At 40.8% G+C, this 27251-nt stretch overlaps 1 protein-coding gene and 1 long non-coding RNA gene across 2 annotated transcripts; one reads left to right on the forward strand and one right to left on the reverse strand.

Annotated features, from left to right (window-relative positions):
• The first annotated feature begins 112 nt into the window (after positions 1-112).
• On the forward strand, positions 113-11671 carry LOC137965516 (phytochrome C). The gene is made up of 4 exons (XM_068811776.1): positions 113-2745; positions 9067-9883; positions 10548-10841; positions 11410-11671. The coding sequence occupies exons 1-4, from the start codon at positions 705-707 to the stop codon at positions 11669-11671; spliced, it is 3414 nt and encodes a 1137-aa protein (XP_068667877.1). The 5' UTR covers positions 113-704.
• LOC137965517 (uncharacterized) lies at positions 11607-26767 on the reverse strand. The gene is made up of 7 exons (XR_011116087.1): positions 25726-26767; positions 25514-25648; positions 13227-13530; positions 12619-12854; positions 12357-12520; positions 11798-12019; positions 11607-11692 (listed from the first exon to the last, which is right to left on the reverse strand). It is a non-coding gene; the product is annotated as an uncharacterized lncRNA (long non-coding RNA).
• Between the last annotated feature and the right edge of the window lie 484 nt (positions 26768-27251).

Below are 27251 nucleotides of genomic sequence, written 5' to 3' on the forward strand. Positions count from 1 at the left end.
TGTGTGGCTGCTGAAAGTAACAAAGAGGGGAATTGGATTCACGTGTTCCCGACAACATTTTGTTGTCATAATGGTCAAGTTGTCCTACCCATGCCTCTATCTCTCTCTCGTTTGAATTTGATTGTTTTCATTTGAATTGAGAGAGCACAAATAATGGTGACTGAGTTTTTCCACGCAGCCGAACATTATTCTTTTGGCGGGCCGTTTACCTGTTAATGGGAAGACTGTTTCCGGCGCTTGAATTGCGTTCTTTGTTATGAAAGTCGTATTTGTGGCGAAGATTTCAGCTGGACTTTGCTGGGGTTTTTGACGAATTGTGTAAGAGGACGAAGATTTCCCTGAAAGATTAGGATCGGTCTTTTAACTGTCTGTGCGGAATTCAGTGGAGAATCGCTCGTTGGTCTACTTGATTTCTTCATACTTTTTTGTCGTTTTAGAGTTGAATACTGTTGATGCAATGATCGTGGGCATATCCAGGCCGTTGAGACGAGTTGGTGTAAGTATTTCGTGGGATTCTTTCCTCGAAGATGGCGGTGTAGTGAAGGTACCTGGATCTTACATCATAATTAATATCCTTACCCGCAAATTTTGTATATATATGCAGCACTTTCTAGAGAATTTGCACATATAGGATCTCTTGGAGAACTTGCAGGAGTATCTTGAGGCTTCTTGTGTAGAAGGATTGGACCTATGAGAGTTGAAAAATGTCCTCAAAATCAAACAGAGCCAGTTGTTCTCGGAGCAGTTCTGCTCAATCCAGACGTAGTGCCAGAGTGGTTGCTCAAACCACTCTGGATGCAAAGCTTCATTCAGACTTTGAAGAGTCTGATAAAAAAATTAACTACTCTTCCAAGGACGCAAACGTTTTAAATTCAGATGCTAATATTTCTTCATCAGCAATCTCTGCTTATCTCCAAAACATGCAAAGAGGTAAGCTAATCCAGCCGTTTGGGTGTTTGATTGCTGTTAAAGAGGAAAACTTCTCTGTCTTAGCTTATAGTGAGAATGCCCCAGAGATGTTAGAACTTGCACCACATGCTGTTCCATCCATGGAGCAACAGGAAGTTTTAACAATTGGCTCTGATGTTAGAACACTTTTTCGCCCTACAAGTGCTGTTGCCCTGCAAAAGGCTGCCAGTTATGGAGAAGTTAGTCTCTTGAATCCTATATTAGTTCATTGTAAGAGTTCCGGTAAACCCTTTTATGCAATTCTGCACCGAATTGATGTCGGGTTGGTAATAGACTTAGAACCGGTGAACCTAGCTGATGCACAAGTTAGTGCTTCTGGGGCCCTTAAATCATACAAACTTGCTTCGAAGGCCATCTCAAGGTTGCAATCTTTGCCAAGTGGAAATATTACGCTTCTCTGTGATGTATTGGTTCGAGAAGTAAGAGACCTCACAGGTTATGATCGGGTAATGGCGTATAAATTTCATGAAGATGAGCATGGGGAAGTTATTGCAGAATGTAAGAGGCCTGGTCTGGAATCTTATCTTGGTTTGCACTACCCTGCTACTGATATTCCTCAAGCTTCCAGGTTTCTATTTTTGAAGAACAAGGTAAGAATGATATATGACTGTTCAGCCGTACCTGTGAATGTAATCCAGGATAAGTGTTTGGCACAACCTCTTTGTTTGGGTGGCTCCACTCTGAGAGCGCCTCATGGATGCCATGCCCAGTACATGGCTAACATGGGTTCTATTGCATCACTTGTGATGTCTGTGACAATAAATGAAGATGATGATGAGACAGGTAGTGGGCAAAGGGGAAGGAAGCTATGGGGTTTGGTGGTTTGCCACCATGGTAGCTCGAGATTCATTCCTTTCCCTTTCAGATATGCTTGTGACTTTTTGATGCAAGTGTTTGGCATCCAGATCAACAAAGAGGTTGAATTGGCAGCACAGATGAGGGAAAAACACATTTTACGGACTCAAACTTTGCTTTGTGACATGCTTCTTAGAGATGCACCAGTGGGGATTGTTGACAAATCGCCAAATGTAATGGATCTTGTCAAATGTGATGGGGCTGCCCTTTACTACAAAAACAGGTTTTGGTTGCTAGGGACAACCCCTACTGAGGCCCAGATGAGAGATATAGCACACTGGCTCCTTCAGTATCATAATAATACGACAGGCTTAAGTACAGATAGCCTTGTGGAGGCAGGCTATCCAGGGGCCCAATATCTAGGAGATGCAGTTTGTGGAATGGCTGCTGTGAAGATAACGAATCGGGACTTTCTCTTTTGGTTTCGGTCTCATGCAGGGAAGGAGATTAAGTGGGGAGGAGCAAAACATGACCCAGAAGAAAATGATGGTGATGGGAAAAAATTGCATCCACGATCATCATTTAATGCTTTCCTGGAGGTGGTTAAGTGGCGAAGCAAGCCTTGGGAAGATGTTGAAATGGATGCAATCCATTCGCTTCAGCTCATATTGCGTGGATCCTTGCAACAAGAAATTGTCAATGATTTGAAAATCATAGAGAGTGATCCTTCTGATGATGACAAGAAGATTCTAAGGGTGGATGAACTTCATACAGTTACAAATGAGATGGTTCGGCTCATTGAGACTGCAATAGTTCCCATTTTTGCTGTGGATGCCACTTCGAGTGTAAATGGATGGAATACAAAAGTGGCCGAATTAACCGGGTTATCTGTGGAGAAAGCCATTGGACTTCAATTAGTTGATTTAGTAGAAGATGATTCAGCTCAAGTAGTCAAAAACATGCTCCTCTTGGCTTTGCAAGGTGATTGTTATTATTTGTTTCCTGCTTTTCCTTAATCCAATTCAAGGCATTACTTCTCTAAAAGTTTATGAAAATTTAGTATATGTATACATACATACATACATATACATACATACATACATACATATATATATACACACACACATACATATGTTTGAAACATAATATCTGAAATGAGCATAGTTGAAAAATCTCTCTATACATCAATTGTGAGCCTTGACTTTCATTAACAGCTGTAGCTCTTGGCTCTTCAAAGTGATTATTACTGCTCGATTCTTTATCTACATGATACTCTTTATCCAAAAAGTCAACTCATTATGAATCCATATTCGGATGCTATCTTAACTATGTTTTTTGAATTCAACCTTTTCCACACCTGTAATATCTGAAAATATAATTAAGGGTGTCATTTATATTTTTGTTAAGTGTGGGGTTTGATCACATGAAGGTAAAGGGTTTTTGGATGAAATTTTGATGTTGGATGAATGTGATTCCCTGTTTTTTCTATTTCCTATGTAAAAAGTTTTCATCTGTATTTGTTAGCTTAAACTTCCTCCTCTTTATTTTAATTATTTTTCAAAGAAAGAGGGTGTATGTTGGAGACCGAAGCTACAGTAGGCTTACCTGCTGTCACCGAGCCAATGAAGATGATCTTTTCGAGTTTGAGGTCTGGAAGCCTCCCTTCTGCAGATTTTTTCCGCTCTTCTCCTCTCTGCCAGCTCCTTTCCCTTTATTCCTTATTCCCGTAACTAACTGTCCTTAAGGGGTAGTCCCATTGCTGCTGCTGCTAGGTGGATCTGCCACGCTGGAAGTTGAGTTTTCTCCCCCCCTTTCTACCTGATTTGTCCTTCTCTTTCTGCTATATACCCGTAAGATTAGGGGCCTATCCTCACCCCCCTGATTGAGAGGCATCTTGTCCTCAAGGTGGAAGGAAGGGAACTGGGTCGGAATGGTGGTGTAAGGTTCTCATGTGGCCTCAAATTCTGGAAGGTCCTTCCACAAGACAAGTATCTCATAGGTGCCATCTTGGAGTTGCCGGGTACTGAGGATATGAGCGGGTTGGACAGGGAGTACCATGTCTTTTGTGAGGCATTGAGGCAAGGATTGGCTGGAAATGGGAGGATAAGCCGGCCTTTTGAGTTGGCTGACGTGGAAGATGGGGTGGATGCGAGCATACGATGGGAGGTCAAGGCGGTAAGCCACTTAACCAATTTTTGCCAAAATTTTGAAGGGTCCATAGAAATGAGGCTTGAGTTTCTCGTTGGGTTTGCGGGCCAAGGAACGAAGACTGTAGGGCTGTAGCTTCAGGTAGACAAGATCTCCTACTTGGAAGTGTAAGTCCCTTCGTTTAGTGACGGCTTGCATCTTCATTCTAGCTTGAGCTTTGTGTAAATTGAGATTGAGTACCTCTAGGATGCCATCGGGTCTTGAAGTTTTTGGTCAACTTCGTCTATCAGTAATGTGCCAAGGGAGTACCGAAGTAATGTCAGTGGGTCCCGACCATATGAAGCCCGAAAAGGTGTCATGCTCGTGGCTCAGTGGAAGTTGGTGTTGTAACTAAAGTCTGCCCAAGCTATCCATTTAGGCCAATGTCGAGGTTGGCTGCTCACAAAACAGCTGAGGTATGTGGATAGACATCGGTTAACCACTTCGGTCTAGCCATTTGTCTGAGAGTAGTAGGTGGAGCTCATGCGTAGCTGGGTACTTGACTGCTTAAAGAGTTCTTTCCAAAAGGTGCTAATGAATATTCTGTCTCGATCTAAGATAATGGACCACGGAAACCATTGTAGACATATGACCTCTCGGACAAACATTGAAGCAATCTAAACAGCAGTGTAGGGGTTATTGAGGAGGAAAAAATGGTGGTACTTAGTCAATCGGTCCATGACTACAAGGATAGTGTCGACCCCATAAGCCCTTGGTAGTCCGACAAGGAAGTCCATGGAGATGTCTTCCCATACCTGGTTGGGGATGGGGAGAGGCTGGAGTAATTCGGCTGGAGTGAGCACGCCGTACTTGTTCAGTTGGCATATCTCGCAACCAGTAACGAATTTTTGCACATCACGTTTGACGCCTGTCCAGTAGACCAAGTTGGCTAACCGTTTGTAAGTCCGGTAGTAGCCTGAATACCTCCCGGAGGGGGTAGAGTCACATTCTTACAGTAGTCGGGGAATACAAGGAGCAGAGGACGGCAACACCAGGCGGTTCTTAGACATCAAGCACTCCTTGACGATATGAGAAGGCGGGTGCCTGTTGCTGTCAAGTAACAGCTCTTGCTGATTTTTGCGAAGACCGTAATCCTTATGGATCTCTTGCTCCCACTCTTTTAGCCCGAGGAACAAACTAAGAACACGACTGATACCTTCATAGTTTCCTTCTTTCGTGACAGTGCATCAACAACCTTATTGTCGGCACTGGGTTTGTATATGATCTCAAAATCAAACCCCAAGAGTTTGGTGAGCCACTTCTGTTTCTCCTCCCCCATGAGTTGTTGGTCCATCAGAAAACATAAGCTCTTTTGGTCGGTGCGAATGATGAAGTGTCGACCAAGAAGGTAGTGCTTCCATTTTTGGACAGCAAAGATAACTGCCATCAATTCCTGCTCGTAGACTGATTTGAGGCAGGCTCTGGGTGAAAAGGCCTGACACAAGAATGCCAAGGGGCACCCTTCTTGCATTAGGACAGCCCCAATACCCTTGCCAGAGGCGTCGGTCTCCAAAAAAAACGGCTTGGAGAAATCAAGTAGCGCTAATACCGGCACTATAGTCATGGCTTGCTTCAGCTCGTCGAAAGCTAACTAGGCAGCATCAGTCCATTGGAAGGCATCCTTTCTGAGCAATTGAGTGAGAGGTTCAATGATCTTGTCGTAGCCTTTGATGAATCATCGGTAGTATCCAGTGAAGCCTAAGAAGCCGCAGAGGCCCTTGATGTCAGATGGAGGTGGCCATTGGAGCATGGCTGCGATTTTTGAAGGGTCGGCCAAGCCCTAGGTAATTCAATTGGCGTTGGCCAAATGAGCACTTCTCGGAATTCGCCACCAAGTGATTATCTTCCAGTAGTTGCAGCGCGGTCCGCACATGAGACAAGTGAGTGGTATGGTCGGGACTGTATATCAAGATGTCATAAAAAAAATACCAATATGAACTTATGGAGGTAGGCTTGGAAGATCTGATTCATCAACGCTTGAAAGGTGGATGGAGCATTAGTGAGACAAAACGACATCACCAAAAACTCGTAACGTCCTTCATGCGTATGCGACCCGAATCTGGTGGTATCCCAATTTGAGGTCCAGCTTGGTAAAAACTTGTGCTCCTCCTAGCTCGTCCAAGAGTTCCTCAATAATGGGGATGGGAAACCTGTCTGGTATAGTTATCTTATTGAGTACTCTATAGTCTACACAGAATCGCCATCCTCCGTCCTTCTTCTTTACCAATAGCACCGGCCTGAAGAAGGGACTACTGCTGGGGTGGATGATCCACACGGTTAACATCTCCCTCACAATCTTCTCAATTTCGGTCTTTTGGTAGTAGGGATACTGATAGGGTTTGATATTTGGGGGGTCTTGCTTGCCTTAATGGGGATGGAGTGGTCCTGAGGCCGTGATGGTGGTAGGCCAGGTATCGGTTCAAACACCTAAGAGAATTCCTCGAGGAGAGAGGCCAACTCTGGGGTCATTGCTTCTGTCCGCTCCATGGGTTCATGGGAAAGACCATAGAACTCTATAAGGCATCCTTGTCTTTCATTCTCCAGAATCTTGGTGATGGCTTTCATCAATACCCCTACGCTGGCCAGGGTAGGGTCTCCCTGGAATTTGACCTTCTTCCCTTGGAAGATGAACATCATGGAGAGATTTCTCCGATTGAGACAGACATCTCCTAGTAGACGCAGCCAGGCCACTCCCATAATGATGTCAGCAACTTCCATAGCAAACAGGTGGAAGTGTTGTTTGATGGCCACTCCTTGGATGTTCAAGACTAAATCTAGGCACATCTCCTCACCCTTGATACAGTACAACTTGGCAACCCTGACTCCAAATGATTTGCTCTAGGTGACTAGGAATCGTAGCTCTCGGACAAGGGAGGCATTGATGAAATTGTGGGACGCGCCGTTGTTAATCAAAACGAGAACGTCGCGCTGCTCTATGGTCACCTTTAACTTCAATGTCTAGCTGGAAGTGATCTCTCCGTGAAGAACGTTGAGGGATAGTGTGACCAATTCGTGCGTAAGGGATTCCAATTCCTTAGCAGGGGCATTGTCATGGTCCAACGGAGGGTCCTCTTTGTCGGTGACAATCATTACATGGATTTGCCGCAGCTTGCAACGATGTGCGGGTGAATACTTCTCATCCCAGTGAAAACAGAGACCCTTCTCCCTCTTCGCCTGCACTTCAGCGTCGGAAAGCCATCAATATGAGAAGTCTCGTCGTGTCGTCACTGTTGGAGGCCTTTCTGACAGTGATTGAGGCCATAGGGACGCTGTCACCAGAGAGGAAGGGGAAAACCCTTTTGGTTCAGGGCAGGGGGAGATCCGAGACGAAGACCGATCCCGCGATCAACCTTGTCCCCACATGCCCGGGCCCATGCCACTTAACCTCGCGTGTGCGACCCAACACCGAGTTGCGCTCGTCGATTCCATGAGCTGCTGCCATCAACGCTGTTAGCGACTCGGGCGGGTTGACTCAGAGCTCGGCCTATACATCATCCTGAAGGCCGTTGATGAATACTCCCATTAAAAGCTCGTTCGAAGCTTTGACCAGAGGGGCTGATAGGAGCTCAAACTGCTCCCTGTAGGTGGTAATAGTGTCATCCTACCAGAGTGCAAGGAGAACCTCATACAAACCTCCGGTTTTTTACGGATTGAAGCGTCGGAGGAGGGCCAACCGGAACTGTGACCAAGTACGCATCTGAGCTCTGGTTTCTACCATCTGGAACCAGTTAAAAGCTCTTCCCTCCAAGCAAACAACAGCCAACAGAATCTTGTCTTCCTCTTCGATGGTGTTGACAGCGAAATACCGGTCTGCGTGGTAAAGCCAGCCGTATGAGTCTCTGCCGAGAAAATAGGTAACTCCAATCTTCTTCCTCTCTGTTCCATGGTTATTTCTCCTTGATTGCCTCCTCAAGAGTGCTGCTCCTCTTGAGCCGCCAATGTCTGTCCCACCGGCAACTAATCCTTAGGTCTCATCCCTTCCCTGAGTTCTAGCAGAAGCTCGCATATCAACTTCATGTCGATTTTGAATTCTTCCATTCCACCCTTCAATTCTGAAACCTCCTTTTTGTTATGGTACTGGGGTTAAGTACCTATGTCTTCTGCTCCTAACAGGCCGGTCTTTTGGGTAGTATTGGCTAGGTGTTTAACATTTGGTATTAGAGCGAGCGCCACGTTGCGAGTTCGATTCCCGGGGTGTGCAGAGGCTGGATTAAAATTACTGGTAGGCTGCGGTTGGGCCAGTGTCGCTACGAGTTCGAATCCCCGAGGGGAGTCCCGGCGCGGGTGTCGCGAGCCCCGGACGTGGTCGCCGTAAGGGATTATGGGATCTTGACCCGACACCCGTCATTGAGTGTTAAGCCGCCGTGGACGTCGGCTCGCGAGGGTGGGGTGTACTGTTATGGTCCTGGGGTTAAGTACCTATGTCTTCCGCTCCTAACAGGCCGATTTTTTGGGTAGTATTGGCTAGGTGCTTAACACTTTTTCACTGATTCGATTCAGCCTTCCATCTTCGATCTCGCCATACCCAGCCCGACCTCGCTTTGATACCAAGAGTGTTGGGGAGCGAATCTACAGTAGGCTTACCTGCTGTCACTGAGACAATGAAGATGATCTTTGCCAGAGTTCGAGGGTCTTGAAGCCTCCCCTTCTGCAGATTTTTTTCCCTCTTCTCCTCTCTGTTAGCTCCCTCCCTTTATTCCTTATTCACGCAACTAACTGTCCTTAAGGGCCAGTCCCATTGCTGCTGCTGCTGCTTCTAGGTGGATCTGCCACACTGGAAGCTGAGTTGTCTCCCCCCCTTTCTACCTGATTTGCCCTTCTCTTTCTGCTATTTACCCGTAAGATTGGGGGCCTATTAGTGTATAACTGTAAAATCGCTCTCAATGCTTTCGAACTTTGTTTTTGCCTTTGGTATCTCTCTAGTAGTGAAAATTTAACCTCGTGAATCAGATTTGATGTGTCAATTCATTGGATTTGTTACATGTGGTATTGATACAATTACTGTATTTGTGGTAACATTGTAAGTATAACTCTATTGCTAAGAAATATTTTCTAATGTTTCTCATGAGCTATACTGGTACCGATGTTTGAATGAATCTTATATTTATTGGACAGGAAAAGAAGACCAAAATGTTGAAATCAAGTTGAAATCCTTAAACCATCAGGAGAAAGATGGACCAATAATGTTGGTTGTTAATGCATGTTGCAGCCGAGACATGCATGGAAATGTTGTGGGAGTTTGCTTTGTGGCCCAAGACTTAACTGAACAGAAAATGGTTTTGGATAAGTATACAAAAATTCAAGGTGATTATAATGCAATAATTACAAGTCCAAGTGCTCTGATTCCCCCAATATTTATTATAAATGAATCTGGTTATTGCATTGAATGGAACTTCGCTATGCAGAACTTATCTGGTTTGAAGAGAGAGGAAGCACTTGAGAGAGTGCTAGTTGGAGAAGTATTTACACTCGGCAATTTTGGGTGTCAGGTCAAAGACCAGAACACATTAACCAAACTAAGCATAGTACTGAATGCAGTTATTGAAGGACAGCCTGCCAATAAATTGCTGTTCGGGTTTTTTGATAGAGATGGTAAGTATGTGGAAGCTTTGCTCTCTCTGAATGAAAGGAAGAACTCAGATGGCAAGATTACTGGTGTCTTCTGCTTTTTACATATAACAAGCCCTGATCTTCAGCATGCTCTAGAGGTACAAAAGATCTCAGAGCAAGCAGCCAGAAATTGTCTCAAGGAGTTGACTTATGTACGCCAGGAAATCAGAAAACCTCTTCATGGAGTCATTTTTGCTCACAATTTGATGGACAGACCAGACTTGAGCAAGGAGCAGAAGCAACTCTTGAGGACCAGCACACTTTGCCAGCAACAATTGGAGAAGGTCTTGGATGATATGGATTTGGATAGTATTGAGGAATGGTATTATCTCTTCATATTGTTGTTATTATCTTCTGCATCCCTGGTTGGATCTGTATTGTTCCATGAACTACTTTTGGCTATGCTATGCCCTTATTTTAGTGCACAACTGAAAATATTAATAGTTTTTTGTTTAATAAGTTTCTTTAATTGATCAGATACTTTTAATCTACCTGATTATTTGAAATTTGTTGGAGGTGCTTCATCATTAAGACCAATACTTTGCCAGTTCAAGGGCTTCTAGCTAATTAACTGCTTGTGTGCTACTGGGGAAATCCATGACAACAAAATTTCATTCCTATGTTGCTAGTATTTTCAATGGACGAACAAGGCAAATCTCCTGTGGCATACTGAGACTGCTGCCTTATATTTCTGTAACCATGGCTAACTGAGCTTTGATAATTTCAAAAGTTGAAAAGTCAAGTTTTGTTTTTTGTTTGCTATTTTTCTTTTCTTTCTTTGCAATTGGCTCTTAGTGATATGATTCACTTTTTCTTCTTCTTTCTTTTATGTTTTTAGGAATAATTTTTGTTCCCTTCTGTGGAGAACTTTTTGGTGGAATTACTTTTATTTTCGCATGAATCGAACTTTTTGCTATGTTCCCAGTTATTTGATTTTTTTTTCCTGCATCTATCTTGAGATTTAGATTTATTAAATTCGTCTGCAGCTTTCTTGAGACGAGCAATGTTGAATTCAATCTCATGGAAGCTCTAGAGGCTGTTGAAATTCAAACTATGACACTGAGCCAGGAAAGGCAGGTGCAACTTACTCGTGATGTACCTGCAGAAGCATCCTCAATCTATTTGTATGGAGACAATGTGAGACTACAACAAGTCCTCTCGGATTTCCTAACAACTGCCATTCAGTTCTCACCACCAATTGAAGGTTCTGTTGAGTTGAAGGTCATTCCAACAAGGGAACAGATAGGAACCAAAATGCATCTCATTCATCTGGAATTCAGGTAACTGCCGTTCTGCTACTCGTTCCTTTCAATTAATTGTGGTTACTGATGTGTCTAACTCTTTTATCATACATCTTTCTTTACATTAAATCCCTTGTACCAATTGGCTTCTATGTGTTGATGGTATTATTATGGGAGGACCAAGAAACTGAATTCATTGTTTGCATGGCAGCCTCTTTCATGACCACCCATCCAAAAACAAAAATACATAACAGGTGCAACTCCCTACACGGGAGTTGTCGGAACAGGAATCCTTGTTGTGCTTGCAACCATGGGACATCTTAATGAGGGGGTTCCATTGGAATCTCATATCATATTAATTCCACAAAACTGATCCGTTGGAATCTCATATCAGACTAATTGCACACAACTGATTAAATTATTTTTTTCAAATTCTCATACTGTCTTATCATGCACTTGTTTCCACATTCAAAAGCTTCTAATTTTTCATTTTCTGAATGATCCCTAATACAATTGTCTGGCTTTGAAATTTGCTGAATATAATGTAAACCCCATCAAAAGCAAATAAAGCGTGCTTCACATACTGGTCACACACCCATTCTTGCAGGGTTGTTCATCCATCACCGGGGATTCCGGAGGCTCTGGTTCAAGAGATGTTCCATCACAGTCAGAGCACGTCGAGGGAAGGTCTTTGTTTGTACATCAGCCAGATGCTGGTGAGAATCATGAACGGATCCGTAAAATATTTAAGGGAAACAAACAGATCTTCTTTCATCATCATTCTCGAGTTCCCTCTTGCTCATTGGAAAGACTCTGATGGATTTGACCACAAGGAGGCCAGATTAAAGAAAAGTAACCGTCTTTTGTAGCTTATAGTGCGTCATGGCCACCTGGTTTTTCAGGAAATAGCAGAAAATTGCCAGGATCAGTAAAAGGGGGAGTGTGTCAACTTCGAGGTGATTGAGATTCAATGAACATGTTTAATATTTGTTTACCATCATGAGCAAACGAGTGCACATAGCAATTGCCGGCTTGCTGTGCATGTGTGTTTATTAACAACTCTTCTGATAACATGGATGCATAGGTTCTGTGTTGAACTGTGGAAACAATCACTTACTAGAGCTTCAAACCAATAACAGTGTTTGGGACATGTTTACTATTTGTTGCATCATCATGAGAAAACTAGTGCCCACAGCAATTGCTGGCCTGTTGTGCACCTGTGTAGCATTTTCTTCAGCACAAGTTTTATAAGAACTCCTTTTTCTGATAACATGAATGCATAGGTTCTGTAGTGAAGTGTGGAAACATTCACTTACAAGAGCTGCAAACCAATAAGAGTGTTTTTTTTGCCTCTCTTGAACACAAACTTGATCCAAGTTAACATGCCAACATGCTGATGCATATTTACCAAATTTGAGGCGGATTTGACTGATAAGATAAATATTCTATCTGCTAGTATTGTCAAACTCAACATGTATTAATTTTGGCACATACAATATGAAATGCTTCCAAGAAAGAGCAATGAGAGATCATGGATAGGGAAATCAACAATACCTCATGCATCATTATGAAATTCACTCGAATGCCCAATGCCATTATCACATAGAATTGTCACAATTGTGTGCCTAGGACCAAGTACCTGTGCAACCCGCAGCTCCCTCACAATTCATGGCCGATGAGAACTCACAACAAAGAGCCCATCATTTTTCAGAAGAAACCTGAATAAGAAGTTCAATTGGATTATGAAGGAAACCTTGTAAAGCTGTTTTAACAGTAACAAAGTAGGTGAGACTAGTATTGCAATTGCGGGACAGACCTAGACATTTCAACAGTCTCCTTATCAGAACCTTTAAAAGCTCCATCCAACTTTGCCATCAAAAAGTTATTGGTCATGCTGTTAATTCCAATTCCTTCTGTTATAGTATCAAAAGGATTTTTTAACCTTCGACCCTCAGGCTCTTCTCATGTATACATTACTCCTCTTGTCACCTTATTGAAAAGACCAGAGCTAGGAGGATCAATCAAGAAAGACTTGATGTCAGGGTTTTGTTCCTGCACAATGTGTGAAAAGAGGACATTTATATCAGAAGGGGAAAATCAAATAATACCAACAAAATAGTAAAAAAAATGGAATAACAAAACTGGTACAAGTTATAAGATTTTATGGATTCTCAGATTTTGTTCAATTTTTTTTAGTAGATATATGAACGCAATTTAAACTTAAATGTAGGGCTGCAAACATGGGAACCAGATGGTCCAGAGGAATTTTGATTTGTCAATCCTAGCCATGCAATCAAGTCACCATGTGACACTCTTGAGCGTGACATTATTCTATTTATAGACCTGTTGCTCATACATGGACGGTAAATGGCTCAAAAGTATTCATGGGTATGCAAAGTAGTTGTCAAAGTACGTCAAATGTACCTGAAGAAACTTTGAAACTACAGCAACGGTGCCACTTTTGCCTGCAGCTCCTACAAAAGCATGCAAATTCCCACCAGTTTGTTCCCATATTTCAGGACCAGTGCCCTCGTAGTGAGCCCAAAAGTTTGTGAGATTTTCAATCTGATCAGCAAAACATCCACCTTTACAACCAGCAGGAAAAATAGATGGTAGCTCTACATCCTGCAATTTACCATTAACACGACGGCTTCTTGTTGAGCCATCTCTTGCAGCCAACACAGTTGCCTCTGATGCCTTTCTTCTTGCAATCTTTACAAAGAGGTCCCTGTGTGTGATCGACACAGCTTTTACTCTTTCTACAGTTGTTTCAAGAGCTTAAGTATTTCAGACCAAGAAAAAGTAACGCATGATCACAAAGTGCAAGAAAGAAATAACAACTTTACTTATTACCGAGACATGGACAAATTAGTTTTCCTGTAAAATATTCCATTTTTTCAACAGAATATAAGATGAGTAAGCAGTTTCCTGGTTTGACTAAGTTGGGAATTTAATGCATTTGCCAAAATGGAACTAGTTTACTCAGTCACCAAGTAATTGTTTGGCTAAAGCAAATATGACAGCAAGAAAAGTACATCTAACTAGCAAAAATAAGTGTTTCTTTTGCCAAGGAAAAAGGTAGAAAGGTTGATGTTAAAAGAATTCAAACAACCAACTCTGCTGGGTAAGCTTGAACTTCATTTCTACCAATTTGATGGACTCTTATGCAATCCACATAGGGAAAGTAAGACATGGCATGAACAATTTGTGTCAGTTATGCAGTATTTTCTCTTCCTCAGAGTTTCTTTTAGATTTTACACAACTTCTTGAACAATTTGCTAACAATATATGTTGAAGATAAGAAGATTTGAGATTTCAAGATAAGATTAAATCTTGTAGATAACAAGATTTGTAATTTGAATTTATACGGGATACATTCCCTTATATACATGTAACCTGATAATGTATCTATCAATTGGAAAATAAAAAATTATTATGGTATCAGAGCATACATGGTTTTTGTCGATCCTAAAATCGCCATTTCGAAAAAAATTTCTTGTCGTCCGTCTCGTTGCCGCTTCCGGCTCTGGTGAATAGACTCGGCCATTTCTCCGTTCTTTGTGAACAGGCGATGCTCGAAGCCATCGCCACGTCGAGGCGTCTCGCCAAACATTTTTTTGGCGTTTCTACTCCATAAATTTTTCACTGGCAGAGTACAGAGGAGGGAGATCTTGGCTGTGGACAGACTCCTTCCCTTCACCACCGTGCAACCTTCTCTGTTTTTTACCGTGGATGCCGTCGATGGGGAGAGTATTAACCCTCGCTGCAAAGCACACCAGCTGGAGCTCTTACTCTGAGACTCTTCGCTCACAGTGAGACCAGCTGCAGATAGACGATCGAACCTCACCGTGTGCCCCCGGGACCAATTGATCTCTGCAAAACACACCAACCGGAGCCCTTACTCCAAGACTCTTCGCTTTCAATGAGATCAGCCATAGATAGACGATAGAACCTTGTCGTGCGCCCCTGGGACTGATTGAATCCACCAATTATGACGTGTAGATTGTTTGGTCCGCATTGTTTCTTGACAAGGAATTGGTGGATGGAAGAATCATTCCTATGAAAGGCAGCAATAGGGCATAAATCTCACCGTTTCCTCTGTCTCACAAAAACGATGCAGCAAAGAATTTGCTGTTGGGCATGTGGCTGGTGAACAGGTCTGGTTGCCCACCACTTGTTTGTATTTTTTCACAGCAACGCTGCCTTCAGCCTTCCTGCCCTTGCTGGAATTTTCTACTGGTTTCTTCAGTTTCTACAAAGTACACAGGCACCGAGGAGGTGTCTCGCTTGAAATCTGAGCTGAAGGAGAGTTACACACCCGAGTTTTCTGGGAAATTCCCAAAGCACATAGACGTCGAGGCGTCTCGCTCGAAATCCAAGCCGAAGGAGAGTTGCTAGCCTGTTCACAAACATGCATTCGTTGATCTACGGTCCACGGTCATCTGTCCGTTGATCAATTGACCAACTAATCAAATTGTCAGGACAGAAATGTCAGGCTAGCCTTTCTGGTGGTCATCGGCTCCAAGGACAACGTTATCACAAGGTTGATCCATTATCTTTACCGCTTAACTGTGACCTTTCAACAAAAATATTGCAACCATGACATCCAAATTTGCTAATCACAATCACCCACTGTATCTTCACCATTCAGATAAGCCTAGATTGGTTCTCGTACCGCAACTCCTCACTGAGAAAAATTATAACACATGGAATCATTCCATGGCTATGGCTCTCACAGTAAAAAACAAATATGGTTTTGTTGATAGATCACTAAAGTGACCAAATAGGGATGCCGACGATGAATTGCAACAATGGATTCGTTGTGACAGTCTTGTCAAAACCTGGTTATTGAGTTCGATCTCCAAGGATATTGTGACGAGCGTGTTTTATTGTGATGGAGCCCAAGCAATTTGGAATGGATTATGCGAATGTTTTTCTCAGGTAAACAATGTTTAATTATTTCATATTGAGAATAAGATACATGATTGCGTATAACATAATATGTCTATTAGCTCCTATTTCACCAAGTTCAAAGCATTGTGGGACGAGAGGGATGCTCTTTGTCCTATCTCAAACTGTAGTTGTGGAACCATGAAAGAGGAACTATTTTATTGAGAAACACAAAAAATCATAAGTTTTTCATGGGATTAACTGAATCCTTTACTACAGTATGTGGACAGATATTGACAATGGACCCTTTGCCTAAGATTGGCAAAGTTTATTCCCTTGTGCTCAAGCATGAATGATAGAAAGACGTATCCGCTAAAAGGAGCATAGTTTAACCTGAGGTAGCAACTTTTGCCGTAAAAAAATCAAGCAAGAAAGGTGGTATTTACATATGTGCAAAATGTAACAAAGACGGTCACAACGTTGCAAATTGCCAGACACATTTGAAGTGCACTTATTGTGGATGGAAGGGTGATTTTTGTCAAAAACTCAAGAATGCATGATCAACTAAGCACACAAAGAAGAAGATCATCTCGAACTCCTTCCCTTATACTTAAAAGCAATGCCAACAAATCCTGCAAATACTCAGTAATAACAAGTCCTCCATGGAAAATCATGTGGGTAACTCAACCCATGACAAACTTTCAGGTAAAAGCCCTCTACTTCTCCTCTCAAAATAAGCAAGCCACATAGATCCTCGATAGTGGAGCAACTGATCAAATTGTTTGTTGTCCTGAATTGCTTACATCTTGGAGAGCTATTACGAACAAAATAATGGAATTACTAGATGGTTCTCATGCCAATGTTACACATGTTGGTCAAATGGTTTTCTCTTCTAGTTTGGTTATTCATAATGTTTTATGTGTCCCAATTTTCCAATTAAACCTCATTTTCATAAGCAAGCTTATTTACCACTCTCTACATCACCGTGTTCCTTACCCATTTTTGTGCCATACAGGACCTACTTTCGGAGAAGATGATTGGGACAGGAACTGAACAAAGGGTTTCTACGACCTTGATCACCCACAAAAATCATCATGCTATTCCGTACATTCTCCCTTTGGTATTTGGCATCAACGTCTCTGGCATCCTTCAAATAAAGTATCTATTTCATTTATTTTTTTTAATAAAAACTCTTGTAGTTACACATAACAAAAAAATTCTTGTAACTCAAACAATTGTATGGTTTGCCCCTTAGCTAAACAAACTAGATTGCCATTTTCTTTGAGCACAATTTCTAGCAAATCATCTTTTGAAATGTTGCATGTTAATATCAGAGGTTGAGGGGGGGTGGGTTGTTACCAAATTGCATCTATTTCTGGGGTCCAATATTTCCTCACCATAGTTGATGACTTTCCTAGATGCACATGGATTTATTTGATGCGACACAAATCTGAAAATCAGACTCGTTTGACTAATTTCATTAGTATGGTAGAAACCCAATTTTCTTCCGAGGTGAAAGTTGTGCTCAATGATAATGGCTCTGAATTACTCTAGCGACCTACTACTTGTCCAAAGGCATTGTCCACCAAACAAGTTGTGTCACACCCTACAACAAAACTGGGTAACAGAACGCAAACATAGACACCTGCTAAACATGGCCCAAGCATTGCTTTTTCAAACCCATCTTCCTAAAAGATTTTAGGGGGATGCCATTTTAACCATTGTTTATCTCATAAATCGGACACCTACACCATTTTTGCAAGGTAAAACACCTTATGAGCAGTTATTCAATATTGTACCTAATTATTCACATTTATGAGTATTTGGATGTTTATGTTTTGCCTCCACTCTTGCCCACAAGCCATCCAAATTTGATGCACGTGCAATCTGTTGCATTTTTATTGGGTACCCTTATGGACAAAAAGGATATAGAGTAGATGATATTGAAATCCATAGAGTGTTTGTATTCGAGATGTTACTTCCTTTAAAAAAGAATTCCCTCTTAAACACATTTTTGTTGCCAATGAAAGTCCCATGATTCCTCTTCCCATAACATTTGCTTTTTATGATGACCCTATACCAGACACACCTACTCAGTCAGAAAGTCATGAAATTGCAAATGTTGATAATGCTTCTTCACCTCACATACCTTCTCCAACTCCCATGTCACCCCCTACTCGTCACCTATCTACCAGACCAATTAAGCGACCCAACTTCCTTCAAAATTTTCATGTGGAAGCGACCCTACCATCACGGCCTAAACAACCATCTGCCTCCAATGTGGTCACAACATCAAGTACACCTTATAAACTCTCTCAAGTTCTTTCTTATGCCCAATTATCCTCCTCTCATAATTTTTTTGCCAATTCATTAACCAGTACAAAAAAACCAGCTAGTTTTTATAGGCCATGAGGGATCCTAAATGGCATCAAGCCATGCATTATGAAATTCAAGCACTACAAGCTAACCACACATAGACACACATCTCTCTACCTCCTAGCAATAAACCCCATTGGATAATAAATGGGTATACAAAGTCAAACTCAAATTTGATGGCACCATCGAGCATTACAAAACTCGTTTAGTCGCAAATGATACAACTAGGTTGAAGGACTCAATTATCAAGAGATGTTTACCCCAGTTTCCAAACTGGTTACTGTATGTGTTCTACTGAGTGTTTCTGTTATTCAAAGATGATATCTTCACCAACTCGATGTCAACAATGCGTTCTTATACAATGATCTTGATGAAGATGTATACATGTCCCTACCTTCAAGTTTTGGACAAATGGGGGAACTCGAGTGTGCAAACTCAACAAGTCATTATACAGCTTGAAACAAGCCTGTAGACAATGGTTTTTGAAGTTTTCCATAGCCCTAAAGACTGCTGGGTTTCATCAATCAAAGGCAAATTATTCATTATCTGTCCAATCCCACAAGAGAAGTTTTACGACAATACTAGTATATGTTAATGACGTGGTTTTGGTAGGTAACAATCTACAACAAATTGAAGATGTGAAATAATTATCATCTAAGCCGTTCAAACTTAAGGATCTTGGTCAGCTCAAATATTTCTTGGGCATAGAAGTAACAATGTTTTCAAAGGGGATTTCCCTCTTCCAAAAGAAATATGACGTAGAGATATTAGAAGATGTTAGATTTCTAGGAGCGAAACCTACAAGGTTCCCAATAGAGCAAAACTTGGCTCTTACACAATCCAATAGAGAACTCCTAAACGATCCTTCATCATACAGACGTCCTGTGGGAAGATTAATCTACTTGACCATTACTAGATCAAACTTGGTCTACGTCGTCCATGTTTTAAGCCAATTTTTGGAAAAACCGTGTACGCCACACCTTGAGGTAGCATATAGAGTCCTTAGATACTTGAAACAAACTCCAAGACATGGTATTCCGTTATCCTCCACAAGTACACTCCAATTAAATGCATTTTGTGATGCAGATTAGGTTCGCTGCAGGGACACAAGAAGGTAAGTAACAAGGTATTGTATATTTCTTGGACAATCATCCATTTTTTGGAAAATAAAGAAGTAAACAACGGTGGCTCGATCAACTGCCAAGGCAGGGTATCGTTCTATGGTCACTACATTTTATGAGATTACTTGGTTGAGAATGTTTTGAAGGACTTGGAAATCATACATACTCAGCCGATCATGTTGTATTGTGACAACCAAGCCACACATCGCCTCAAACCTGGTTTTTCATGAGCGAACCAAGCACATCAAAATTAATTGTCACTTAGTTCGTGAAAAGATTCAAGTAGGCATGATTAAGACAACCCATATACGAACCAACAACCAAACTACAAACTTATTCACTAAGGCGTTGAGTTCGTCCCAATTTGAGGCATTACTCGACAATTTGGGTATCATTAACATACATTCCAACTTGAGGGGGAGTGTTGAAGATAAGATTAAATCTCGTAGATTAGGAGATTTGTAATTTGAATTTATACGGGATACATTCCTTTATATACATGTAATATGATAATGTATCTGTTGAATTTAGGACCCCATGATTGAAACCTCGAGCAAGATGAGAGAGGGAGAAGAAAAAGAGCAAAGAGAGAGAGAGAGAACTCGAGGAGAGGAGAAAAGAGAGAAAAAAAGTTTAGGCTACAAAGAGATTTTTCACGAGTTGAGAAGTGGAGAGCTTCAGTGACTTGATGTAATCAGAGTACACGAACCCCTATTTATAATAGAGGAAAGTAGTAGAGTCTAGTTACAATTAAACTACCCTTGTCCCAATTACACCCAAACTCTAACACTTAAAAGATAAGTCACCCAAACTCTTAACACTTTTTTTTTTTTTTTTGAAATGATGCTGCCAAACTCTAACACTTAAAGATAAATCCTAGCATAATTAAATAATTCAACATAAGTAGAAGACTAACATAACAAAAACACCTTTAAACTGAAACTCTTTTGTGAAACCTGCTTCTATAATATTTTTGGCTCTGTAAGATTTCTTATTGTAAGAGTCATATAAGACTCACCATGCCACCTCACGTGATCATGGTGGGTCCCACCAACTTGTGTGATCATGGTGGGTCCTACTTTGTAACACTCGCCCTCAAGTTGGGGGTGAAAAAACATCATAAATGCCCAACATGCTGCAGATGGTGGACAAGATCTTATAAATGATTGGTTTGGTGAGAATGTCTCCAACTTGCCCTCTTCAGGAGATATGTTTGAGAGATAATATGTCGCCTTGGAATTTCTCTTGTATGAGATGCAGTCTACCTCAATATGCTTTGTTCTCTCATAGAAGACCGGATTTGAGGTGATATGTATTCCCGCCTGATTATCGCAATGTAGATCCATAGGGGTTCTTTAAAGAATCTCAGTTCAATGATCAGGAATCTAATCCATAGAAGCTCACTATCTGTGTGCCATGACCCTGTATTCTACTTCTGCACTAGACCTTGCAACTACATTTTGCTTCTTGCTTCTCCATGCAACCAAGTTCCCTCCAACCATTGTATAATATCCCGAAGTAGATTTTCTATCATCCGGGGATCTGGCCCAATCTGCATCTGAGAACCCTTCTATGTTGAAGTGACCATGGTTCTTATAGAGAAACCCTCTTCCTGGAGTTCCTTTCAAATATTGCAATATTCTTTCTAGTGCTTGTCAGTGAGTAAGTTGTGGTTTGTACATGTATTGACTCACCACACTTATTGCATATGATATATCCGGCCTTGTTACATAGAAATAAATGGGTTTCCCCACTAGTCTTTGATATTTTCCGATATACACATCTTCTCCAGTGCCTGCAGATAATTTTTTATTGAAATATATAGGGTTTCTGTTGGTCTACACCCCATCATTCTTGTCTCCTCTAGTAGATCAAGGACATACTTCCTTTGAGATAGTATAATCCCGAGGGCATTCAAGAAACCAAGGAAAAGATATGTGAAGAATTCAAGACAAGATCTTGGACTACTTAAATACTTTATGGGTATTGAAGTACTACATAAACAACCAAAATCACTTTGCCTTTAGGTGTGTCTTTAATAAATACGGAGTGATCTATGGAACATTTGTGAAATCCGTCCCATATGAGTGCTAGGCTAAATTTATCAACAAACCATGCACGAGGAGACCGTTTCAGACCATAAAGGGATTTCTTCAATTGACATACCGACTCCTCCTCAACCACAAATCCAGGTGATTGTTGCATATAAATTTCTTCTTTTATATCCCCATTAAGAAAAACATTTTTCACATTAAGCTGATAGACCTGCCAGGAAGAATTAGCAGCAAGAGATAATAAAATACGTACCGAGTTCATTTTGGCCACAGGAGAAAATGTTTCCTCATAATAAATCCTATAACACTGCATATAGCCTTGAGCAATGAGGTGGGCCTTAAGGCGAGTAACTGACCCATCCGGGTTGTGTTTAACAGTAAAGACCCACTTACAACCAACAGGTTTTTTATCTGATGGAAGAGAAACTATAACCCATGTCTGATTCTCATAGAGTGCCTGCATTTCTTCGTCCATTGCCGCCTTCCACCCTGGATGTTTCAGAGCCTCCTGATAGGACTGTAGGATTGAGACGGAGGAGATAGACGCAAGAAATTGACAACATGAAGAGGATAAACGATGGTGAGAAGTAGGGGGCCTAGTGCAAGTTCTGGGTTCTTTTCTTAAGGCAATGGGTTGAGTATCATATTGTGGTCCAAAAAGAACAGGAAAACATGGACTTACCTCGATGGGATCCGCAAACTCTTCAGGTGAGGTGTTAGCCAACACTTCAGGGGGTTCTATTTTCGTAGCACGTGGCACAACCGGTTGAGGAAAGGCGAGTACAAAAGAGAGACCTGGAGTATGAAGAGTCTTAAAAAAAAGTTACATCCCTGGACACAAGTAACCTTTGGAGAGTGGGATTATAGCAAATATAACTCTTCTACATGTGAGAGTATCCTAAGAAGATACATTTGATAAATTTTGGATCAAGTTTACTATGTTGTGGGGAAGTAATATAAACAAAACATATACAACCGAAGACTTTCAAGAGAAGAGAAAAAGGATCACCACGTGGAAACAATAAGGAATATGGGGATTTATGACCGAGAACAGAAGAGGGTAGCCTATTTATAAGAAATCATGCAATAAGGATGACATGCGGCCAATAAAAGTATGGGACTTTCATGGTATACAATAAGTTGCGAGCTACCTCAAGAAGGTGATGGTTCTTCTGTTCTGTTACACCATTCTGTTGGGGGGTGTAGGCACAAGATGTTTGATGGATAATACCATTCTCTTGACAAAAATAGTCAAGATCTCTGGAAGTATATTCTTTGGCATTATCAGACCTAAGTACTTTGATTTTCTCACCAAACTGAGTGACAACCATAGTATGAAAGGATTTAAAAATGGATGGTATTTCAGATTGCTCTTTAAAAAAAATAGCAATGTGGTACGAGTAAAATCATCAATAAATGTGATAAAGTACTTGACTCGGGAAATATTTAAGACGTTCAAGGGTCCCCATACATCTGTGTGGATCAACGAAAAATGAGCAACACTCTTAAGTTCTGGACGAGGTGTGTATGTTGTCCTCTAGTGTTTGCTTAGTTGATACGCTTCACAATTTAACTTTGACATATCCTTAAAGGTAGGAAGAAAAAGATGAAGAAATTGTGCAGATGGATATCTCAACCGATTGTGCCATAGACTTGTCTCAGTTTCCTTGGTTGAGACGACATTTATTTGAGGCACATCCAAGTAGTAGAGCCTCCCTTGTTCACGGCCTCCACCAATCACCTGCTTCGTTGTAAGATCCTGAAACACACAAGAAGTGGATGAGAAGGTAATTGAGCAATTAAAATATTGTGTTAGCTGACTAATAGATAACAGATTCAAGGTAAAAATAGGAACAAAAAGAATATCTATGAGCGGAAGTGATGGTGTAACAGAGGTGGATCCTTTCCCGAGAACTTTAGTTTGGGAGTTGTCAGCTATGGTAACCAATTTATTCGGGATACAAGGAGAAACTGAGTGGAGTAGATTTTTCTTACTTGTGAGATGCTCGGAGGCCCCTGAGTCAATTATCTAAAATGAAGAGGAGGAAGTGGCAAAGAGCATACCTGAAGCGGTGGTGGTAACAGCAGTTGAGGAGGAACTTGGAGGAGAGACCATCAATGTTTTCATTTTTTGGAATAAGTCATACTCATCATTGGTAAGGGTTTTCTTTTTTGTAGGTGGGGTAGACTGGTCCTCCTTTGTATCACTTACTGAGGCTTGATTAGCCTTAACCCAATCCGGTATGCCATGGATTTTAAAACACTGATCTATAGTGTGACCATATTTCCCACAATGGGGTGCATTCCCTGCCGTCTGTTCTGACAAAACCATTTCTTCCACCTTTTCCGTGTCCTCTTCTATAATTCCTTCCACGAGCTCGACCGCGGTTGGTTGATGTTCCCCTATGCTCGAAGTACATAGTAGATGATACTTCAGTAGGAGAAAGAGAAGAAGAGTCTGGAATGCGGAGTAATGTGGTATATACATCATCAAAGGTGGGAATAACAGAGGCGCTAAGGAGTTGACTTTTAGCAACTTTGAGATAAGGCTTAATGTTTGCTAGGTAAATGGTAGTGGCTAAGGCTTCCTTCTGCTTGTCTCGGACAAAAACATTGGTGGAGGTAGGCTAAGCTAACTTCCATTTTTTAAGAAGGCCTCTAAAACGAGCCAAATATTCATGGATATTTTCTTCTTGTTTAGTGTTGAACATTCTTTGGAGAATATCATATAGCTTGTGTAAGTTGTCGGAACTAGAGTACAACTAAACACATGTCTCCCAAATTTGTTTGGCAGTGTCGAGATGGATAACATTGTTGGAGACAGGTTCTTCCATAATGTTGATGAGCCAACTAATTACCAAAGTGTCATTTTTTAACCACTTAGCACAAACAATATCTTCTTCATCAATGGGTGACCCAAGTTTGGTGAGGTGACCAAGTAGATCCCTTGTTATAAGGAATCGTCGAACCAATGTGGACCAGCTCAAGAAATTTGATATCCCTCGCAAGGGTATGGTAGTAATCTTGAGAATATCATTCTTGTTACCCATGTATTCTTCAACCATAAGAGGTAGTTCAAGTATAAATGTACTCAAATTTGAAGTAGCATAAGTAAGCTGCTTGGAGATTCAAGACCAGCCAAGGCTAGCTCGGGTAGATGGGAGGAAAACCCGAACTTATCAAGTCTTTAGGCAAGGAGGGAACCCTCTTAGGCCAGCCAACTTGCTGGCCAAAAATTTATATACTTAATTCTCTAGTCTTCCTTGTAGAGAATAACAAAAATCAATTTTTGAGAATGAGATCAAGGTAAGATAACAATTCCAAATTGGATCTTTCCAACATCATTCCAAGAATATATTTAACTCTAGTTTGGGATAAACAAGTATATATTTAGTTCCAAGATCAATCAGCCACCTCGTGGCTTTCAAAAAATTTCCAAAAAAAAATACAAAACCGAGTAGAATTCTTCAAATAACTCGGTTAATGGAGAAGCTTAGCATAGAAGCTAAGTAATTAGATTTCTGAAATCCAGTGGATAAAAACCACTCATAATAGGCTCAAGAACAACTTTCTTCATCAAGATAGTCTTGTCCCGACAAAATTATAACTTTTTATGCAAAAAATCTCTACATAAACTGATTTTCAGCCAAGAACTTGCAAACCGACAAAACTGCCTTGGTAAACTTCTTCTAATCCAAGATGCATAAATATCAATAATTTCATAAGATGAAGATAACAATAAAATCATCTCTGAACCATCTTCTAAAGATCTGTAAACCAAGAGCATGAAGTAATAATAACAAGAATAAAAAATTTATCTCACAAACTTCAATCTTGTTTCATAAAGAGCCTTCTATGAGTAGTTTTGATCATAACTTCTTAGAGCCTTCTTTTGATCTGGGGATCCTAAATTTGATGCTCTGATATCATGTTGAATTTAGGACCCCATGATTGAAACCTCGAACAAGATGAGATAGAGAAAAGAAAAAGAGCAAAGAGAGAGAGAGAGAGAGAACTCGAGTAGAAAGGAGAAGAGAAAAGAGAAAAAAATAGTTTAGGCTAGAGAGAGATTCTTCACGAGTTGAGAAGTGAACAACTTCATTGACTTGATGTCATCAGAGTACATAAACCTCTATTTATAATAGAGGAAAGTAGTAGAGTCCAATTACAATGAAACTACCCAATTACACCCAAAGTCTAACACTTAAAGATAAGTCCTAGCATAATTAAATAACTCAATATAAATAGAAGATTAACATAACTAAAATACCTTTAAACTGAAACTCTTCTGTGAGACCTGCTTCTATAATAATTTTTGCTCTGTAAGACTTCTTATTGTGAGAGTCATGTAAGACTCATCATGCCAACTCACGTGATCACGGTGGGTCCCACCTTGTAACAGTATCTATCAATCAGAAAATAAAATTTTATTAATATATTCCTTCTAAACTTCTAAAGGTGCATCAAAAGGTAAAGATATACCTTCTCAACAGCAGCATCATCAGGGATCACCACTTGGCATACACCCATAATAAGGAGCTAATGTTGCTAGACTAATTGCAGTACTTCCAGCACTCCCCTCAGCCACTATACCACCTTGAACAGGCTTACCAGATTCCAAAGCCTATATAGGGTCACATGTTGGAAGACTAAAATGGGAAAGTGAGAACTGTCATGAATCCATAAATTAGCCTCTTCATGACACAATAAAAAAAAAAAAAAAAAAACTGCGTGCGCCCATATCCATATAGGCATACACAAATGTACACACTGAGCACCCACCAAAACATGTCTTCCACTTATTTAAAGTTTTTGGTCCAAGAAACATTAATAGTGTACAATGGAAAGATGCTTGAATACTCAACACTGTGAAAGACCTACAAAAGTATAGCTTTTAGCCGCCAATGCAATTGAAATAAGAAGGGGCAGATTCTAAGAATTGCAAAAATAAAAAAAGCAGAGGCCAAAGGGAAACGTATGAATTCCTCAAACTATCATCCATATCAATATTTGCGCTCTTCTTCTTTGCTAGTGTGTTGTTTTGTGGGATGGGATATATCCCGATTAGAGGCCTCCCTAATGTGTTAGTTTCGTATTTGAAAGTTCAATACTGTGTGACATGTCCTTAGAGATCACAATTATTCTCCAAAGCTCCTGGACACGTTTGATGGGATTGCCACTCTTATATATGAAATGAAAAAGGGGGGATACCATTCGTATGTTTCTGCTTTGTAGGATGCTATCTTAGACGCTGCAACAGAAACATCCAATGGATAAAAAAGAACTGAAAGCTGTCGATTTCAATAAAGGCATTATTTGAATGTAGAAGAATCCACAACGTGAAACAGAATATCTTCAAAGTGGCTCCCACTACCTTTTCTTTCAGCATAATGGCTTTAACAACTTGAACTACAAATAAAAACACAAGTTTTAAGAGTTTATAATCTGCAGCACTTCGATGCATCTAAACCCAAACCGATCATCAAAGAATTAAGCACAAAAAATTTTAGTTTCAAAATAAAAGAATCAAGAACAGGTACCTTACCTCTTCAATAATTTTACCCGCCACCCTATCCTTGACACTTTCCCCAGGATTCAAGAACTCGCATTTTGCCAAAGTTTGAATGAGGAAAATTAAAAAATCTAGCAATAAAAAAGGAAAAGGTACTAAAAAAAAAACCCATGCTTCTATAAATTCGGAACTTCATCTTCAGTTAAGTAACTGCAAACAAAAGGGGGTCATAAAACATCTAGGAGAACCGAAATAACACCCATTAGGTAGGGGAAAAAAGGGAAACACGAGAGAAAAGGTTCGAGAGGACCGTATTTCTCATCCCGTGGCTTCCGAAAGACTATCGATTCTGATAAGAAAAGTATTTTCAATGGCATCAATGTCGCCCCGCTTTCCTCTTCTTTTTCTAACGGCTTTCCGGTTCTCCTTGCAGGAAGGCTTCCTGATAAAGCCGCCGAGGAAGTAGGGAAGTAAAGTCAGGGAAAGAGCAGCAGCA

Source organism: Aristolochia californica, unplaced genomic scaffold (genome assembly GCF_029961685.1).
Source record: "Aristolochia californica isolate CCGP_79_NKW_82.1479 unplaced genomic scaffold, dmAriCali1.0.hap1 SCAF_5, whole genome shotgun sequence".
NCBI classification, from domain to species: Eukaryota; Viridiplantae; Streptophyta; class Magnoliopsida; order Piperales; family Aristolochiaceae; genus Aristolochia; species Aristolochia californica.

Excerpts from the sequence above, each read along its gene's own strand:
- LOC137965516 (XM_068811776.1), top strand. The coding sequence starts at position 705 with ATGTCCTCAAAATCAAACAGAGCCAGTTGTTCTCGGAGCAGTTCTGCT. Across the intron at positions 2,746-9,066 it reads GCTCCTCTTGGCTTTGCAAG|GAAAAGAAGACCAAAATGTT; the intron begins GTGATTGTTATT and ends TTTATTGGACAG. Across the intron at positions 9,884-10,547 it reads TTGGATAGTATTGAGGAATG|CTTTCTTGAGACGAGCAATG; the intron begins GTATTATCTCTT and ends ATTCGTCTGCAG.